At 35.6% G+C, this 22,025-nt stretch overlaps 1 protein-coding gene across 2 annotated transcripts in view; it reads right to left on the minus strand.

The window, feature by feature from the left end:
* The window catches only part of MNAT1 (MNAT1 component of CDK activating kinase), a 217,366-nt gene that overhangs the window by 141,027 nt on the left and 54,314 nt on the right, over positions 1-22,025 (minus strand). For both annotated transcript variants that reach the window (XM_060096098.1, XM_060096097.1), the window contains exons 4-6: positions 14,354-14,457; positions 6,351-6,491; positions 957-1,082 (exon numbers count right to left, since the gene is read on the minus strand). In XM_060096098.1, coding sequence (XP_059952081.1) covers positions 957-1,082; positions 6,351-6,491; positions 14,354-14,457 — 371 coding nt within the window. The remainder of the gene's footprint in view (positions 1-956; positions 1,083-6,350; positions 6,492-14,353; positions 14,458-22,025) is intronic.

The raw sequence follows: 22,025 nt of genomic DNA on the forward strand, positions 1-22,025 counted from the left end.
CACACACACACTTCTCAATCCATCTCCCTCCCCTCAGGTCGAACAGGATGGCTAGAGTGAGCTGAAGTTGTGTATTTCCCTTCTCCAACATAGAAGACTTGAGCAGCTATAGTTGGATATTTCCCTTCACCCACATCAGTTAGCCTCTGATAAAACTTCAGCAGGTTAGGCTCTGGTGAAATAGTTTATCCTAAGGGCAAGCCTTGTTAGGAGGAACAGAATACTCTGGCATATTTCAAAATGGTTCCTTTTCCCCTTCCTCTATCAAAAGCATGAGGGGATTTTTCTGATATTCACTGAGAGAATCTGGTAGAGACACAACAGGTAAGACACAAAAGTGTGGGGCCTCTGATGACTGGTTTCCCTGGAGTTTTTAACTCTCAGAGTTGCCCACACTGAACCTCCAGCAATTTGTCAACCAATTCAGGTTTCCCTACACCAGCACTGGCTTCCAACAAGGTTGCTGCTCTGGTGAACTGTGATTCACTGTAGTCTCTGCTGGTCTCTCCAATTTTAAGTGCAGTGGTCTGCTTTGTGACCTCTCTCTACTAAAAAAGTTGTTGATTTTTCAGTGTGTTCAGGTTTTTACTTGTTGTCAGGATGGAGTGGCAACTTCCAAGCTTCTTACATGCCATACCAGAAACGAGAAGTTTGCATTTTCTTTTAAGGAAGTTTTTCTACACCACAAGCTTAAAAACTTATGTAGAATAATAAAACACATACAAACTCAATATCATATAGAACAAAACTGTGTTGCATACTTTGTAAATTATTTATTTATTATTTTTCACTTTCCTCTTACAATGCACATATTTATATTTCTAGACATGTAGCCTAGATCAGACACTGTTCTTAAATATCAGAACCTCCCAGTTTATCTGTAAAAATCAATATAAAATTATAAACTATAATCCTTGAAATATATCTTCCAAACAAGTGATTAAAATACAGCTTACCATTTTGATGCCTGTGGAAAATGTCACTGGTTTTATAGGTTTAGGTTTCTCAAGTTGCATTTCCAGTTGGGTAGATCTATCTTTATGCTGAGCCAAAAGTAGAGCAACGGGGAGATCAGAACTCTCCTGCAAGAAAAGTTAAAGTGCAATGTGAAAGTTAAAAATAAAAGCAATGAGTCTTTTATTTTAAATTATGCCTTTCCATAAATATTTGATGTCAACCTAGGTATTCACTTTATGGAGAACACTTTACAAAAAACTTTAACATTCCATAATAAGAAAAGGCTGCTTTAGACTCATAAATCAAAATAACCTACAAAAAAGGATTTGTATAAAATCCACATTAAAGACAATATAATAGGGTCTTATTTCATCTAGCAAAACCAACCATATTTATTAAAATAAAAAAATTAGAAGCTAATCACAAAAAGAGTAGTACAAAGTACTATAACTTAGATCAGATGTTTATCTAAGACACATTTCTTTTTTACCAGTGAATTCAGACCAGTCTGAAATTGTTTCCCAGTAGATTTCACCTGAGGCCGTTTGGAAATGATCCTTGCTCTGTTTTGCACAATGGAATGATTGTTAAGTACAATCAAAAGACATTTATCAATATTTTCTCCTTTACTGACTTATTTTTATAAATAATTTATCTTTATAAAATTTTTAATTAACAAAATAATAGTAAACACTTTTAATATCTTATATTGATACTAAATCAGGGCCACTATTTACACAAATCTGTACACACACATATTAATAACACAAACAAATTACTAACTCTTATACGTAGAGTGTCATTTATTCTGTTTAACATGAAGTCTTCTCACATGTTTAAAGTGATGCAGAGCTACGATCTAAACTAAATGTATCCAGACATTTTCCTTTCTGAGCTGTCAGTTAAATAAGAACACAGAAACACATGCAAAAGGAAACCAGGAAGGAAGGAGATCATATACAAACATATGCAAAGACACATACTACTTTCTATATCTGTAAACAAAAATGAAGGTACAAACACATTTCAATCTCCTATACCAAGGTGACCTACGAAAACAGTCTTCAAAAGGCCTACAGAGTTTTAAAATAGTAACTACCCAGAATTTAATCCTGAAAAAACTATACTGCTACACATTTCATAGTATAAAAAAGTAAAGATATAGCAGAATCTAATTTTCTTTCCAAAAGCAACAACTTAATATTTTGGGGCACAAATATGGCTAATTAATATATTTAAAGGACTTGTTTAAAAGTTATAGTACAGAAGAAATTCAAGTAACAAGCCATTTATTTCCACAGCATCGTCCTAGAATAAATCTGTATCTCAAAACTTTGTAACAGAAGTGCCATGCAAGAGCAAATGTTACAAAGATTAAAACTTTTAAAAGTAAATGGAAAAACACAAATTTTATTTATAAAATAGAACTTTATTAAGGATCAAAATTCTCAAGACATGGCTTTAGCAATAATGAAGGAGGATGAATAAAATACACTATGACAACATACTTGACTACCTTTCATATTCTACAACAAAGCATTAGTAATGCATTAATAGTAGTATTGCTGTAAATTCCTGCAGCTATTCCTATTTCCATTAGGAATTTTATAATAAAATGTAAAATTAAAGAACATTTTAAATGGGCGGTGGCCCAAAATATCTTTTAAAATCTCTAACTACCTTTTCATATGTAAAAACTAACAGAAGAAAAATAAATTTCCTTGGCTAAAATGCTAAATCATTGTTTCCTAATTAATACTCTAAGTGAATTCAAATTCCATACCTGGTACTTACCCTAAAAAGTAAAAGTTCTCATGTAAAAGTAAGACAATGTGTGCACTTCAAAAAAGTTGCTAATCAATACTTTGCCTGTTTTAATCCTGGTTTCACCTTCACATAAAAGAACCAAAATATTAAAATGTCTTGATAAAACAGTTGAAATGTAATAAAAATAAACATTCTAGAAAGCTAAAACTAATTTTGATACTAAGGCAATACAATTTACTTTAAATCTGCTGTACTCCACTTTAGCAATCAAAACTTTGGAGCCTGAAAATCTTTGTAAATGTTAAACTAGAGGGACTTCCCTGGTGATGCAGTGGTTAAGAGTCCGCCTGCCAGTGCAGGGGACGCAGGTACAGGCCCTGGTCCGGGAGGATCCCACATGCCACGGAGCAGCTGGGCCCATGCACCACAACTGCTAAGCCTGTGCTCTGGAGTCTGCCAGACGCAGCTGCTGGGCCCGTGTGCCACAACTACTGAAGTTGTAGTCCGCAACAAGAGAGGCCACCACAGTGAGAAGCCCGTGCACCGCAGCAAGGAGTGGCCCTCGCTCTCTGCAACTAGAGAGAAAGCCCGCGCACAGCAACGAAGACCCAACGTAGCCAAAAATAAATTTTAAAAAAAAGTTAAACTAGAAATAAGCAGGAGTTCTAACAACAACAAAAATATCTACAGAGTAAAATAAACTATGGGAAACATACATGCTCTCAGAAACACAAAAAATGCAGATTCAGCCTTTCAAGTTATTTCATTCTTCTTAGCTTTCAATTTTTACCCTGAAAGGTTCCCTAAGCTACATTGATTGCCTGAAGGTACACTGCTTAATATTTAAAGAAATTTTAATTAAGACTACCTGTAATACTCATTAAAAGTTTTATAATGACCATTTTTAAAAGATTATTTTAACTGACTTAAAGCAAGCCATCTGGCAAACAATATTCTAATAAAAATCAGCTACTGCGTTTGACAATATTAGCCCTTAACAAAATTTAAGACATAGCTGAAGAGAATTTTCAAACAAGAATATAAAAAGATTTAATAAGTCAGGACCTGTTTAAAAATCTTTTTCCAAACTTAAAAAAAAAAACCTGAATTTACAGTTAGGATTAAATAAATGGACATTCTAGGCAACATTATAGTAAATGCTAAGCCATAAACATTAAGACCATAACATTAAAATCCTGTCACATCATACACTATAGTGTAATGCCAATGCTTTTATAAAAGGTTAAAAAGTAACTTGTAGCACAAGGACCAGAAACAGCAGAAAAAAAATTATAATAAGTTGTGCTTATACTAGTTGCCTAAATTAGATCCAGCTTCTAGATAAGATTTAAGCTTCTAGATATATTTAGATGCCAATTCAATCTTTCTTAATAAAATCTAACACATGAACATACATAGAAAAAAATACAATGTATTCTTTTACTTAATAAGGATTCAGGAGGATAAAAAGAAATTTAATGAATTCTTTCAGTTAGTCAATAAGGATGAAATATATGTTAGCATTTTAACAAAAAATTTTTAATAAATATTAAAAAATTAAAGTAACCATCTTTAAAAATAAACTTAAATATGAAAATGAGAAATTCAAATTGAATTGGTATTTAAACCAATCTGTTGTAATTAATTGTTCTAATGAATACAGTAAATTGTTAAGGATTATTTAACCACCATGTTACATGATCTAAACAGTAAAGAAAGTATGCACAGTAATGACTTGCAGGTGAAGAAAACAGGAAGGGGGGGCAGTTCTTAACAAAAGCCAATATTAACTCCAGATTATACACAATGTACAACATTGGCAGTTGCAGCTCAATTACCAAGAACAGCTCAATGAGGCAGCAAAACTTCATGCTAAAAGACTAAAGACAAAAAGAATATGCAAAAATAATTTCTATGCAAAACCAGCTTATCTCAAAATCAACACTAAAAACGCTTTATACTAAATGGAACATTTTTAAAAAGTTAGTGTATTTTCATCTTATACCTAAGTTCTGTATTTGGAATTAACTCAATTAATTGTATAGCAGAAAGCATTACCAAAGGAAACTCTGCATAAAATGATGAGAGAAACAAAAAAATAATTCAAAAAAATAATTGTAACATGAATCTTTACTAATTCATTCTTTAAAGTTTTTAATTTCTCACAAGCTACATGTCTATGAAAAAAATATAAAACATGACATGCATCATTTCAACTGTTAAAGTCACAACTTCCACTTAATAGTTTCAACAAAAATTAATGGAAGTTAGGGATTTCCCTGGTGGCACAGTGGATAAGACTCTATGCTCCCAATGCAGGGGGCCCAGGTTCAATCCCTGGTCCTGGAACTAGATCCCACATGCATGCCACAACTAAGAGTTCTCATGCCACAACTAAGGAGCCCTGGGGACGCAAGTAAGGAGCCCACCTGCTGCAACTAAGACCCTGTGCAACCAAATATAAAAATAAATAAATATTAAAAAGAAAAATTAATGGAAGTTACTAAGGAAAAAAAAACATATTCTATTTTATACACTGCTGTCCTCATTTTTTTTCCTTTCTTGGCACAACGGCACACGGTGCAGCCTGCAGTATCTCATTTCCCAACCAGGGACTGAACCCAGGCCACGGCACTGAAAGCGTCAAATCCTAACCACTAGACCACCAGGGAACTCCCTGTCCTCATTTTTAGAACCAAATTTACATTCCATTCATACAAAGTAGATAGGGTTTATGATAAGCATTTTCTGTCTGAGCCTCACTAAGGCCTTTACCCTTACTTTTCCTTTACTTTCTCACTTACTTCTAATTTAAATTATCTTGCTTTCTCTTTTTATTCCTGGTTATATGGCTTAAATGCTTTTAGGGCAAAAGCACAGTAGAAAAATATACACATACACTTTTACCTGATCATAGAATAACAAACAGCACAGCAACTAGTAGACTGAGGAGTTAAGTGTGTTAATACCACATGGAAATTAATTATGGGTCCAGAAAGGGGAAAGGAAGAATGTAAAAAGACTTTACTGGAAAGGACGATTTTCTAATTGTGATTTCATCAATATCACAATGGTTTAAAAGCATCAAATAATATTCTCCAATCTATGAAACACTTCATAAGCCTTGGTTATAATTACTGCTATTATCTAACAATGTTGACTACTTGGGGAGCTAATAACTAGAAAAAACCAATAACTTGCAAGATATTGCCATTTCTTTCAGATGTATTTTTTTCATGCAAAAATATGAAACAGTTCTCACAGAGTAACCAGAGTCATTAAAACTTCAGCATGAAGCCAAAACACTTGAAAATGAGCTAGTTATTAGAAAACCAGTATTAATCAGGAGAAAAATGCTCTGAAAACAATATGTTTTAGTCAATAAGCTCAGAAACACATCAACAACCTATTAATAGTAAACTGGCTTGTGTTAGTTATAATATTACTCTCTTATCTGAAAATAAAATGGATATTGACAAACATTTTTTTAAATAAAGGAACAGAAGGTGAATAAACCAGCACAAACTATAGAAATGCTATTTAAATACCATTACCCAGAATAATAAATAGGAAAGATAAGCCCTGAAGACAAATGATTTTTTATCACAATTAACATTAATACGTACCAGTTCATCTAAAAAAGCCTGCTTATTCTTCCTTTTTAGAATCTGCTGCAGTTGTTCTTCTTTTTGTATAAATAGTCTTCTTTGTTCATTTTCCTGTCGTTCTACCTCTAAAGCTTCTTCCAATTCCTCCTGTTCCCGAGTCTAAAACAGAAACATTGATATACGGCATGGAATAAATTTAGTGACCAAAATCAACCCTATACCATACTCTGTACCTCCTTTCTTGGAAGCATAAAATACACTAGTCACTAATTGTTTAATAGTGCAGCAATTCCACTTTAAAAGAACTAGAATTCATTTTATTTCATGTGGACATGTTACTATTAAAGAGAATGACATCTAGCACTAAATGAACACCTAAACAAAGTACACTGAGCCCAGCTGCAGAATTGTAGAAACTGCTTAATAATGTCTTTATTTTAGGACATTTAACAAGAAAAAATAAATAAAACAAAAAACCCAACAACAAATAGATAATCTCCATATAGAACTATTGATTGAAACACTCCATATAAAAGACTGGTTTATTTAATAGAAACAATTTTCAGAATATATAAGATAATGAAAAGTTATCATAGGAGTTTGCTTCTTTTTCCCAAGTTAAAATAAGTCTTTCTGATGCTTGAGTTCCAAATAGCATTCATTTAAGGTAAGTTATAAAAAGCTGAAGTTATTTTCTAACACAAGCATATAAATTTCAAGGGTCCTCTTTGTAGATTGAAAAATTCAAAATCAGAGCTAATATGTAGAGAGAATGAACTACAGGCCTACTCATTTCCCTTTTATGAAGTTCCTCAGAAATATTAAATACTTCCAGGTTCTGAAATTTATTCCAACTCTAACTCGTACTTAAAAGCAATATTATACCTAGCCTTTGCTCTTTAAGTCTTCTGAATGAGAAATATGGTAAAATCTGAATGGCTTTACTTTAAATCCTTGATTGTTGGTATTGAAAATGTAATACCTTTTTTTTTTAATTTAACAAAACATTGAGAATTTATGGCACCTCAAGACAAATACAGAATAGAGGGAGAGAGTATAATACATTTGGGGATCACTAACATAATATATGAATTAACAGATACCTCAGAGAAAAGTACATTTTTATGTAAAATAATAATTAAAACACTCTATTAGATTGTTTTCACTTCACAAATTAAACTCCCCAAAGAAACAAGATTCCCAATTAAAAAGTGTTTCACTTATAATTCAAACTCAGTATATCCAAAATTAAGTTCAGCATTTGGTTTCCCAAAGCTGATCACCCTCCTGTATTCCTGATTTCTGCTAAGCACACACCTACATCTCAGGCAACTCAAGTTGAAACCTCAAAGGCATCTCTGTTTACCCCCTCTCCCACAACCCCGTTGCTCTTAAATTAAATCAGTTGCTAAGTCCTATTAGCATCTCTCCCTGTAATTTTACAAACCTCTATTACTGAGGTTACTATTCTAACTCAGGCACCCAGTGGAGAAGAGAATTCAAACTTGATTTAGAAGGATTACTAGGAATAAATGTAAAAAGTTAGGGGGTGAGATATGAGGGCTAGAAAAGTGAATTACTGGACTATAGGTCCATAAGCAGAAAAGGATGAGTCTCATGATAAAACAGTGACATATAAGTAATAAGTATGACAAGTGACAGAGAGGTATACACAGAGTATAGTTGGGACAGAATTGATATAGTGGTAAATTCTCCTTGCAACGATGGAGGACAGGTAGAGTTAGAAAAGATTTCGTATAGAGTGTTATGGGTTGAATGTGTGCCCCCAAAATATATGTTGAAGTTTTAACCCCTGGTACCTATAAATGTGACCTTATTTGGAAATAGGGTCCTTGCAGATGTAATCAAGTTAAGATAGGTCATACTGGAAATTCTGACATGGGGAGAAGGCCACGTGAAGACAGAGGCAGAAATCAGAGTGGTGCCAAAGGCGCTAGAAAAGGCAAAGAGAGATTCTTCCCTAGAGCTTTCAGAGAGACCATGACCCTGACGACACCTTGATCTCAGACTTCTAGCCTACAGAAGCCTGTTCTTGTAAGAGAACAGATTCCTGTTGTTATAAATCACCCGGGTTTTGGTAATTGGTTTTAACAGCCCTAGGTAACTAATATATGGAGGTTGATCAGACTTCAAACAGTAGGTATTTACCCCCACTGGAGAGTGGAAGAGCCATTTAGGCAGAGAAAACAAAGGCGCAAAGACATGAATAAAGCTGGAATGCTTGGTATGGCCAAGTCATGAAGTATGGGAGTTGGGGAAAGCTCTAGATAAAGCTGGAGAGGCAAGCAGACAGCAGATCATGGAAAGTCAACCATACCATACTAAGGGATGCATTTATGCCATACTAAGGCAACGGGGAAAACATTAGAGTTTAGAAAGATGACTAGAAGCAGTGAAGAATACATATCAATGGGGTTCAAGACTGAAGACAGGAAGACTAGTTAGAAGAATATTTCAATAACTCAAGTAAGAAATAATAAGGACCCTAAGTAAGGTAACAATAATATAATGAGAGGAGGAACCAGGTTTGAAAGGTCATAAGGAAAAGCTATCAACAATATACGAAGACTGACCAGATATGGCTACAACACTTAGATAAAGAATGTAATAGGAGAAATAGGTGGGAGAGTGAAGATTAAAAAGTTCAATTATGGGGGCTTCCCTGGTGGCGCAGGGGTTGAGAGTCCGCCTGCCGATGCAGGGGACACGGGTTTGTGCCCCGGTCCAGGAAGATCCCACATGCCGCGGAGCGGCTGGGCCCGTGAGCCATGGTCGCTGAGCCTGCGCGTCTGGAGCCTGTGCTCCGCAACGGGAGAGGCCACAGCAGTGACAGGCCCGTGTACTGCAAAAAAAAAAAAAAATGGGCAAAGAACCTGAATAGACTTTTTTCCAGAGAAGACATACAGATGGCCAAAAGGCACAGGAAAAGATGCTCAACATCACTAATCATCAGGGAAATGCAAATCAAAACCACAATGAGGGCCTCCCTGGTGGCGCAGTGGTTAAGAGTCCGCCTGCCGATGCAGGGGATACGGGTTCGTGCCCCGGTCTGGGAGGATCCCATATGCCGCGGAGCGGCTGGGCCCGTGAGCCATGGCCGCTGGGCCTGCGCATCCGGAGCCTGTGCTCCGCAACGGGAGAGGCCACAACAGTGAGAGGCCCGCATACCGCAAAAAGAAAAAAAAAAAAAAAAAAAAAAAACCACAATGAGATTCCACCTCACACCTGTCAGAATGGCTACAATCAAAAAGAAAACAAATAACAAATGCTGTCAAGGATGTGGAGAAAAGGGGACCCTAGCGCACTCTTGGTGGGAATGTAAATTGGTGCAGACACTATGGAAAACAATAAGCTTCCTCAAAAAATCAGAAACAGAACTACCATACAATCCAGCAAATCTGGGTAGTTATCCAAAGAAAATAAAAACACTAATTTGAAAAGATATATGCACCCCAATGTTCATTTATGCATTATTTACAATAGCCAAGATAATGGAAGCAACTTAAGTACCCATCAATAATAGAAGCATGGATAAAAAAAGATGTGAGATATAGATATAGATATATAGATATATATATACATATATACAATCAAATATTACTCAGCCATAAAAAAAGAATGAAATCTTGCCATGTGGATTAACCTAGATGGTATTATGCTAAGTTAAATAAGTCAGACAGAGAAAGATAAATACTGTATGATTTCACTTACATTTGGAATCTAAAAAACAAAACCAGTGAACAAAAACAACAAAACAGAAACAGAGTCACAGATACAGAGAACAAACAGGTGGTTGTCAGAGGGGAGGGGGGGATGAGGAATGAGAGAAATAGGTGAGGAAGATCAAGAGGTACAAAATTCCAATTACAAAATAAATAAGTCACAGGTATGAAATATATAGTGTGGGAGAATACAGTCAACAGGAATGCAGTATCTTTGTATCATGATGGTAACCATACAATCAACATGGTAACTTGACTTATCATGGTGATCATTTTGAAATGTATAGAAATATCGAATCACTATGTTGTGCACCAGGAACTAAAACAATGTTGTAGGTCAATTATACTACAAAAACGAATGAACAAGTCACTGAAAAAGAGATCAGATTTGTGATTACCAGAAGCAGGGGCTAGGGGGAGGAGGAATTGGATAAAGGTAGTCGAAAGATACCAACTTCCAGTTATAAGATTATCTAGGGATGCAATGTGCAACATGATAAATAAAATAGACACTGCTGCATATATGCAAGTTCTTAAGAGAGTAAATCCGAAGAGTTCTCAGCATAAGGAAAAATTTTTTTTCTTTTATTTTGTATCTATATGAGATGATGGATGTTTACTAAACTTATTGTGATAATCATTTCATGAGATATATAAGTCAAATCATTATGCTGTATACCTTAAATTTACATAGTGCCATATGTCAATTATGTATAGCTCAATAAAACTGGAAGGAAAAAAAAATTCAGTTCTGGAATGCTGAATCACAAATGCCTTTAATGCATCCAGAAAAAAATGTCGATTAACCAATTACAGATATATGGACGTATCACATATAGTTCTTGGAGCTCAGGAGGAAAACAATGGGCTGCAGAAACACTTGAGAGTAATCAGTGTAAAGGATTAACTCTTAAAGAGAAGCACGGAGAGGAATCCAAGTGTTTAAGAAACAGAAGGGAAAGAGAAGCCTCTTAGAAGGATGAAAGAGGAAGGTGAGAGCAGCAGGATGAAGAGAATGGAGTGGCCCCACAGAAGTCAAGGAAGAGTTTTGCCATCAAGGGAGAAGCCTGCATTAAATACTGCCCTGCCTACAGACCAAATGACATTCAGACCAACAAAGAGTCTATTGGCTTTGTCAATGAGAAACTGGTAGCCTCAATTTTCTCACTGTATTTAAGTATTTTGAAAATAGAAAGCCTCAATAAATACTGGTTGGCTAGCTAGCTGATTGAATAACTGGGAAAATAGCTATCATTAAAAATCAAACATTGGGGGCACAAAGAAGGTATTGGACTGGGAGAAGGGAAGCAGGCTGAAAGACTAGAAGGTCTCTGTTTTCTCCCTAATGGCACCACCTTACCCAATCAACCTCCCTTACCTTTACCTCCCACTTCTAATCCATCATTAGGACTTGCTATTTCAAACTCAAAACATTTCTCTAATTCATCCCTACCTCTCCAGTCCTTGTTTAAGTCACCTCTGAACTCGCCTACAAGACTGCAATAACCTCCCATTGGCCTCCTAAACTCCAGGTTTGAATCCTCTCTAATTCAACCTCCACAAAAGCAATAAATCTATTCTAATAAGGACAATACTTTATCATCACTTTGCTTAATACCTTTCAATGACAATCATTAACAGCTATAACATTACTCTAAGGAATCCTGGGAATTCCCTAATAAGATGTCTAAGGTACACTACAGAAGAGACTGAGCAGATGGGAATTCAAGCCTATTCGTCCTCCCACTGTTGATTCAACAAATGTATTCAGAGTAAGGTTTCATTTGAAGAAAAGGTTCACCTGCTAAAACATACAAACAACTGGTCAATATAAGCCCAAATTACTTTTCACAATACATAAGGCCTTATGTTACCTAGGCTCTTTCTACTTAAGTTTCAACTCTCTATTGAACTTGGCAATATAGAACTACTTACAATTCTCAGAGCTCTCTGTGATTATCCATGCCGTCTTGCCTTTGCTCATGATTTCTTTCTGCCTGGAATGTCTTTGTGCAGCTTCCCAACCCACCCCCTTCCCGTCTTCTACAACTTGGTAAGTTCTACTTGTCCTTCAAAGCTCCATTCAGGCATTATCTCACCTGGAATGCCTTTCCCAACCTTCCTAGAATAGATTAGGTATCCCTCTTCTGTATTCCCATAATAGCAAGCACACAGAACTCTCCATGTGCCTATGTCGTTGTACTGAAATTACCTGGTCCCTACAGAACCAGGGTTCTTATTCATCTTTGTATACTATGTGTTTAGCAGATATTCAACAAATGCTTATTGAACTAAAGTTTTTTTTTTTTTGCTAAATTGATAGACATTCTATGCAGCAATCTCTGTTGCTCATGAGAATCCAGAAAACAGAAGATAAAAATTAAGCTAATCTTCACTAAGACTCTATTTCAAGATTAGATCACCTTTATTCAGTTTCTCCATGCTCACAATTGATGTTAGGTGCCAGCTCCATGAGACAAATAAGATCTCGTTAGCAGACAACTCAGTAATAGTTTCTCTATGTCAGAAATGGGTCATTTCATGTGCCTAATCATGCAAGAGATTGCTTTTTTCTTCCTTTTTGACACAATTCTGATATTTTTGGAACAGTAAGACTTCAACTTTCACAAAGACATTAAAGGCAAGTTGCTACCTCAGGTTTGCAAAAAGACATCAGTCATATAGTCCACACTCCTTGGGCCACCTGAGAACTGTCTCTACCCAATGATGCCATAGTTGCTGATATATGTTAATTTGCACCATCTTAAAAAATGGTCCTATGTCTGTATTTATGCCAACACCAAATAGTGATAGTAAGTATCACTAATAGATAAAGTGCTCACCACAGAATGACCAATTAATAAATGATAATGAATTACTGACCAAAATCCTTTGTTATAATAGATCCAGGTGCTAAACGTTAATATGAAGAATAAATGCAGTCGCTGTAACATGCATTACATAAAATATAAGTTGATCCTTGTACAACACAGGGGGTTAGGGGCGCTGACCCTTCGCACAATTGAAAATCCGTGTATAATTTATAGTCTGCCCTCCTTATCAGTGGTCCCCTCTGTATCTGCAGTTCTGCATCCAAGGATTCAACCAACCTCGCATTGTGTGCTACTGTAGCATTTACTATTGAAAATAATCCAGGTGTTAAGTGGACCCGCGCAGTTCAAACTTGTGTTGTTCAAGGGTCAGCTGCATTCAATAACCTATCATTATAAAGTTTTCAGATAATTAGAAATTCCTACTTTAAAATAATATAACCAGCCTAAAATTAGATTATTCTTTCAATGCTCAATATTATTTGCTACTTTAAAATGATAAATGAAGAGCACTCACTTGAAAAAAACAACCTTATTAATTTAAACAGAGCTAATGCAACAAGTTACCTGGGCATACCTATTTTGCATGTATCTTCTGATGTACCCAGAGAAGGCTACTGGGCAAAGAGAGTAATTTTTATGGCACACTGATGCTTTCAGAAATGAGACACCTTTATATGGAAGCCAGGCTGGATATGAACGGAATAGAATGTCAATTCCTTGAGAGTTTTATTGCAGGAAAGAAGTGCCTAAATGAAACACTTAAAGTCTATAAAAAGGAAGTCCTTCTAAGTACAAGATGAAAATACAAGCTATGTAATCCAAATATATCTATATCATTTTTACCAATGATTACAAATTCCTGATATAGTACCTCAAAAACAATTACCTCTGCTTTCCCCCAAAACTAGAAAGCCAAGTTGTATTGAAGAAATGATAGCTAAATTGTGTAAGTTAATTAAATCCTTGCATGTCTATAATTATTTTTCCTTTATAGGATATATTTTAACAATGCCACCAAAACTGTCTTTGCTATAGTAATGTGTGCCTCGTACCTATATGCCTATATACATATATTAGTATTTCTGGCCTTAATTTCAGCTAAAGTCTTTGTAAATATAACTAGTTTTAGAGAAAGATAGCTTTTTAAAGGATCATGTAGAAGCATTCATCTCTAATACAAAAGAAGAAGAAAATACTTAGCAACCAGGCTTCCCTGGTGGCGCAGTGGTTGAGAGTCTGCCTGCCGATGCCGGGGACATGGGTTCGTGCCCCGGTCCGGGAAGATCCCACATGCCACAGAGCGGCTGGGCCCATGAGCCATGGCCGCTGAGCCTGCGCATCCGGAGACTGTGCTCCGCAATGGGAGGGGCCACAACAGTGAGAGGCCCGCATACCGCAAAAAAAAAAAAAAAAAAAAGAAAAAAGAAAATACTTAGCAACCAACCAGCTTTAACTTATTTTTCTGAATGACATCTTTGTTTTCCTTTTGGTATGTCTCCATTTTCTTTTTGGTGTTGTCCAAATCCACATTGTTGGTCAAGTTGAAAACTGCATCAGAAAAGAAACACTGACATGAAATATAGTTTCAACATAAATCTTGAGAAGATAATAAAAACCAAATATTCATCACAGTGATTTCTTAATTCATCAGGTTGACAGTCTTTACAGCTTAAGAAACTAGCTCTAGTTCAGCAACTATGTTTTCTGAACCAAATATAAGGAGAGACTGTCAGACTATCACACAGACTATCTAAAGATCTGAATCACCTCAAAAATCCTAAGATACGTGCTTGCCATAATCACATTGGATTTGATTTTTATAGTGCCCATTTTAACTTTAAAAGTATAAAAAAGATTGCTTAATTTTTTAAATGAAAAGAGTAAGTCTGGGATCTACTATACTGGTCAGAATCAATACTGAAAAGAATCTATGTGCCAGAAACAGAAAAATCATCCAAAGGAATAAAAAAAATTATCAAACTAGAACAGGTTTTATTCTGATCCTCAACATGGCTAGACACAAGCTTGAATCATTTACCATATAGTCTAGATCTGGGAAAGTATGAAATACATGAGTCGAAACTTAACAGGGAAGGTAAAGGAAAATCTGGCAGCAAAACTTAAGACTGAAATAATTTAGTAAGAGAAGCCACTAAGAAATGTTCAGATAGGTGATAAACTTTCAGTGACTTAGAACCATCTTTTTATAATTCCAACTCAAAATAATTTTAATTATAAATGCCTTACTCCCTTCTAAGTTTACATATGTAAATAAAAAGGTTATTATAATACTCTGAACCAAAAAAACTATTTTAGTATATATAAATTCATATTTTGAAGTACTGCCCCATTGCCCTACCCCTTTCAGTGTTTGTTATCAGCCCGTCTAAAGACGGATCATCATCGTTGTCTCTCCTGTTCCATAATTCAATCCAGAGTTCCCTTGGATTCCTCATAATCTTTGTGCATCCATTATTAGCCCTTCTATCCCTTCTCCAATTACTTACCACTGCTTCCTCCAGCTTGACCTATAAACAGGTTTGATCTACCCTAAATAACTCTGCTTTACTCCATGTTTCTACAGATTCCTTCCCCATCTCACTCCTTCATTTAACTAATAACCATCTCAAATAGTTCCTAGATTTTTGCATTAGGTCTGCAAGAGTTGAAATGTAATATTGGAAGCCCAACAGAGGGTTATCTGTTTTGTTGAGTAAGGCCATTAAACATACTCAAAAGACCAATCTGATCCATAATTTAATTTTTATCTCTTCAAAGGACGAACTTATTTCACAACATCAATTTATCATAATCATTGTTGAAAATCCAGGCTTATTTAAGTATGTAGAAAAAAAAGAAGTAATTCTCAATTCTATTACATGCAATTTTAAAACTCTGGGAGAAGTGAGAGAAAATGAGAAACAACAGCCCTCTAGCTATTGCTCCAGCTTTTTTATCACAAAGTAGAAAAGAAAATAATAATGGTGGTAAACCAGGGAATCTGTCTAGGATGCAACATAGGGCATTCCTTATAAATCACACCTTGGCCCCAACACAAAATAGTCAAAGAAAGAAGCTCCCAACTAGCAACAGCCCTCAGAAAGGCAACTGTGATCCATTCTGATTCCACAATCCTTGCCAACCACTCACAATTTACTCCTTGTATTTAACAGCCATCCACTGAGCCACCAAATCCAAAAATCTTTCACAACCTCTACCACCCTCAACATCTATGCCCACTTAACAATTTTGATCACTTTTTTTTCCTCAGCACGTCCTTCCCATGACTAATTTGTTAATATGTTCTCCTGATCTTCTTCCTACTACTCCAACTACCCATTCTTGTTTCCATCTCTGCCTCATCTTGCTCTCTAGGTACACTGCATGATTCTGACTTTTGCCCTCTTTCCTCCCTCTATGTTCCTTGTGTAATCTCATAACTTGCCACAGTTTCAAGCAAAGAAATGCCAGGAAAAGCTGATACCATCTCAAAGTACAATTTAGAAAACCCAGCACATAAACATCTCCAAATTTACTTCTCCTTGTAAATACTTTACCTGTTAATGATATGACTATCATGCTAAGACACCAGGATTTAACATCTCATTCATGTGACCCACTGTCCTTTGCACTCCATAAGCACCAGCTGCAAAATACTACAGATTCTACCACCAAAATCTCTTTAAAACTGCCCTTATTTTCAATGTACCCTGCCAGTACTCCAAGCCAGGATCTTATTTCTCCCTGGATAATTTAATCTCTGACTTAACTTCCTGTCTCCAGAATCTTTGCATCTTTCCCTATTCCCTAACCCCATCCACAGTATACAATGTTGCCAGACTAATATTTCTGAAGCACACCTCAAATCACCTTCCACCTCCACCATCCTATAGTCCCCTCTCATCCTGTCTGCCTTCCCCCTTTTACTAGGAAGAAAAAAAAAAAAAAAACACTTTTAGAATTCAGAGCCCTTCCTAATTTGGCTATAACTACTTTTATCTCCCCTCAATAAAGACCTATCTTGAAACTAGACAGGTGTGCATTTCCCAAATGTTCCCCACATTTCCTGCTCCAGTTCCTTTGATCATACCATTGCCCAGAATGCCTGATCCCCCTTTCCTATTTTTGAAAATATACCCAATCTTCAAATGTCTATCCAAATACTGTCTTTTCCATGAAGTTCTCCCCGGTTCCCCTAACTAGAAATAACTTCCTTCTCTTATAAATGTGGAAAAATTATTCACAGCTCATATAAAAATCTCTTTCTACTTTACATGATATGTATACACATACACAGCATTCTTTACTTTGCACTTCATCATATTTTCTATAATCTTTGTATCATCACTTCTCCATTCACAATGCCTTGAAAACAATCCAGTCTTAACTCTTACATTACTTTTCCCTCTCTGCTTTGAGAGTTTTGCAGATTCCTCAGAGCCTCTTCAAGAACCAAGGGAAAGAGAGATTGAGCAATCCAACCAAAGTAGTTTTCCTTCATTTGTTTTCTTGAAGTGATCTCCTTCTCAAAACTCTGCTTGATGTAAAACAACTATACCCCAATTTAAAAAAAAAAAAAAAAAAACCTCTGCTTGAACATTATACTCTATAGCACGTATACGTGGGCACGCGCATGTGTATCTATGAAACATCTCAAAGATCTATAAAACACGTATGATAGGCACTACATCTAGCATTTGACCTAATTATATCACTTAATCCTCCTGATAATCTTATGAGATATGTGAGGTACTACTGTCATTTACACTTTACAGATAAGGTTTAAAGATATTCAATAACTACGTCCAAGGTATAGTAAATGTTGGAACCAGGATTTTTACCTAGGCTGATTCCAAAGCCTGAACCTTTTTTTAAAATTTCTATTGGAGTATAGTTGATTCACAATGTTGTGTTCCAAAGCGTGAACTTTTGTCTACAACGCTAGTTTTATTGCTTCTCTCTATGCCTGAAGACCACTGCTAGCCCAGTTCAGCTATTTCTCTGCATCTGTACAGGCCACACTTTCCTATTTCCATACCTGTGAGCAAACTGCTCCCACAGGGCCCATCTTAGTACCAGCCTCAACCCAGAGCAACTGTGAATATCTGTATCTGGCCACCCTTCTATATCCAACTTAATCAGCAGCTCTTCCTCATAACTCACTTTGCAGGTGCAAATCCTCTCCATTCTCCATCCCTGAATGCTATAACTCACTTTGCAGTTAGAAATCCCCTACATCTCTCCACCCCTGAATGCTCACAACAGATTACCTAATATCATTCTGGTGGTATTTATCCACTTTCTACCCTGTATAACTATTTTCAATGTACCTATCTATTTGACCTAATAGAGAGGTCCTTGAGGGCAGATTCTAGGACTGATTCAGCTTTATCACTCCCGGCATTTAAATAAAAAACTGTCACTATACACCCATTAGAATGGGCAAAAAACAACACATGATGACACCAAATGCTGTCAAGGATGTGGAGCAACAAGAACTCTCATACACTGCAGTGGGAATGCAAAATGACCCAGCACTTTGGAAAACAGTCTGATAGTTTCTTACAAAATTAAAGATACTCTTATCATACAATCCAGCAACTGCCCTCCTTGGTATTTATCAAAAGGAGTTAAAAACTATGTCCACACAAAAGCCTGCATACGAATGTTTACAGCAGCTTTATTCATAATTGCCAAAACATGGAAGCAATCAAGATGTCCTTCAGTAGTTTGAAAAGATAAATAAACTATAATATATCCAGACAATGGGAAATTATTCAGCACCAAATAATAACAGTAATAATAATAAGCTATAAAACCATGAAAAGACATGGAGGAACCTTAAATGCATATTACTATGAGAAAGAAAACAATTTGATAAGGCTACATACTGTACGATTCCAACTATATGACACTCTGGAAAAGGCAAAAATACGGAGACAGTAAAAAGATCAGTGGTTGCCAGGGATTCGGGGGAAGGAGGGACAAACAGGCAGAACACAAAGGAATTTCTGGGTAGCAAAACTATTCTGTACAATACTATAATGGTGGATACATGCCATTATACAGTTATCCAAACCCATAAAATGTACAACACCAAGAGTAAACCCTAATGTAAACTATGGACTTAGGAGATAACGATATGTCAATGTAGGTTCATTGACTGTAACAAATTTACCACTCTACTGGGGTATGTTGATAGTGAGGGAGGTCTGTGGATGTGTGGCACAAGGGGTATACAGGAACTCTCTGTACATTCCATTTAATTTTGCCGTGAATCTAAAACTGCTCTAAAAAACAAAGTCTATTTAAAAAACAACAGGAACTTCTCATCTGGTAAGAGGTCAAGAAATGCTTGTTGAATTATTACAAGAGGAAAAAAATAAATAAACCAGTGTTGGGGGTCAGGGAATGGATGAAATAGGTAAAGCTGATTAAGAGGTACAAACTGCCTGCTTAAAGTAAATCGTAAGTCACAGGGATGTAATGTACATAGGGAATATAGTCAATAATACTGTAACTACTTTCTATAGTGATGGATGAGAACCGGCCTTATTGCGGTGATCATTTCATAATGCATAAAATTATCGAATCACTATGTTGTACACCTGAAACTAAGACAATATTGCATGTTAATTATAACTCAATAAGAAACTAGAATAAAAAATAAATCAATGCTAATATTTATAATTATCTTTATAAATAGATTTAATTTAAATGAGCTTTATAATTACAGAACTAAATTATACAGAATGGCAAAGTAAGCAGATGCGAAACTACAGGAAAAAATAATCTTTGTTTCTTATGGTATGAATCTACTGACAAGTAAAGGTAATCAAGTTGATATCCTATGTTGAACTCTACTAGAATGTTTACAGCAGTTTAAGAAAAAAATATTACAATTTATCAGCAAGCTAGACATTGTACTAATTTAAACTTCCCATTAAATAGAACCTAGAAACAGTAAAGTTAAATTCTAAGTGAAAACTGTCTGTTTATAGACAATTTCTTTCTTTTATGCTTATTAAAAACTTTATGAATTCTAATGAAACTAAAGTAACTAATTTATTTCATTTTTTAATTGAAAAAGCAAAGGTAACAGCAATATAATAGATACAAATTGTAATCATAAGTAATACAAATTTCTTCCTTTAAAAAAAGAAAAAAAACATAAAAGTGGATTACAATTCTGAAAAATTTTCAGAAGAAGCAAGTCTCATTCATGCCACAATGAATCAGGTTGGTATAATAGCCTTGAAGAAAAAGGAACAATTTTCCGTAACAATCATTTGGCCCTTTATCTATCTGGTTACTGGTTTAGCTCAGAGGTTGACCTGCCTTTAGTCAAGTATTAAAAGCCAACAAAAAACCTATTGTATTTTCTGAAAGATTTAATGTTATTTGAGTACAATTCTGAAGTCTTTTTGACATCCAGAATTTATAATTAAAGCCTTTAGGACTTTCTCACCCTTTTAAAATAAGCATACCCTGAACCAAAAGAATGTTTATTATGAAACTAAGGACAAACCTTTGAGATAATCCCTGAGGCCAAAAGGAACAAGAATTTTTATGTTTAGATTGTCATAACCACAGAAAAGAGCCTATTATTAATGCTATAAGAAAGTTCATCTTCATGTGTGCCCCCTCTACTGTAATTTTTATGCCATTATTCAAAATTCTACTACTTTAAAATTTTTATATTCATGATATTCAAAGGATTCATAATGAAATTTATATAACAAAATGACCAATCCCCAATTTATAAATCCTCAAACACTGAGTCCTTAGCCACCCTACCAACTCTATTCCTTTCACTCTAACCATCTTCAGTATCACCCTCCTACCTTCCTTCCTTCCTTCCAAACTTCTTTAAGATCCTTCAAAATATAGCTCCAACCTACTTTGTTCTCTCATCTCCCACTATTCTACCAATCTGCATCCCATGTTCTAGACTCAGACTACTAACTATTCTCTGAGACTACTAAGCACTTTCATGGGCTCTGAGAGAGGAAAACCCATATTCAAAATCTGGCTCCATTATTTACTAGCAATGTGATCTTCAGCACAATACTTAAACTCTCTGTGCCCCCTCTCCATATGCAAAACAGGGATTAAAATGCCTGTCTCAAGAGTTGTGAAAATTATACTTTTGATTAACACAGAGATAGCCAATACAGATACCACAAACATCCAACTAATCACCTTTAAAAGGAATAAGACACAAAGTAAGCAGGTACTGAAACAAGATTTTAAAAGGAAGTTTAAAAAAAAAGAGAAAGTTTTATTTATACCATAACAATCAGAACAATGACACATAACTAAGTGGTGCAGTCACACCCTAACAAAATTTAAGAGGGCTAAAACTGGTCTTACCCTCATTTCCATACTCTCTACCCAACAAAACAAAACAATGGAAAATAATGCCAGTTCTCCCACTTTTATTTTCTAGATTAACACCAGCAACTGCTCAAGGTCAGAATACTGCAATTCATCCTTGCCTGCTCTTTCTAACCTCACTTCCTACACGAAATTAGTCACTCGAATATTCTAGTTCTAAAACATCCCTTTTATCTACCTCCCTCAGTTACTACCTACTCTAAGCACTCATTATTTCTCACCCAAATTGCTGCTACAGCCCCTAAAAAATGGTTTCCCAGCCTCGAGTATCTCCTGTCAATATTTCACATCACTATCACAGTATTCGGCTGGCTGTCTACTGGCCATAGAATGAAATCTTAACCCTTACAGTCTAGCTTACAAAGCTCTCATTAACCCAGGTCCAATCTGTTTTTCAAACCTCATTTCTAGTCATTCCCCATGTCTACCTACCTATAACAGATTACTTGCTACATTACCCAACATGCTCAACACCTTTATATCTCTGTGACTGTCTTTTGCTACAAATGTTCTTCCATCCTCTTTCTACCAGGTAAACTACTATTCATCTTTTAAGATCGAACTCAAATGTGTTCAAACTTTACCTCTATTTCCTAATGCTGAATTAACTGTTTTGCTATCTATATTCCTGAAACACTTTATAAATAAATGCCTACCCTGCTTTCACATTAAATTATAATTATCTCCCCCTTTAGAGTATGAACTTACTGAACACAAAG

Source organism: Mesoplodon densirostris, chromosome 4, assembly GCF_025265405.1.
Source record: "Mesoplodon densirostris isolate mMesDen1 chromosome 4, mMesDen1 primary haplotype, whole genome shotgun sequence".
Lineage (NCBI taxonomy): Eukaryota > Metazoa > Chordata > Mammalia > Artiodactyla > Ziphiidae > Mesoplodon > Mesoplodon densirostris.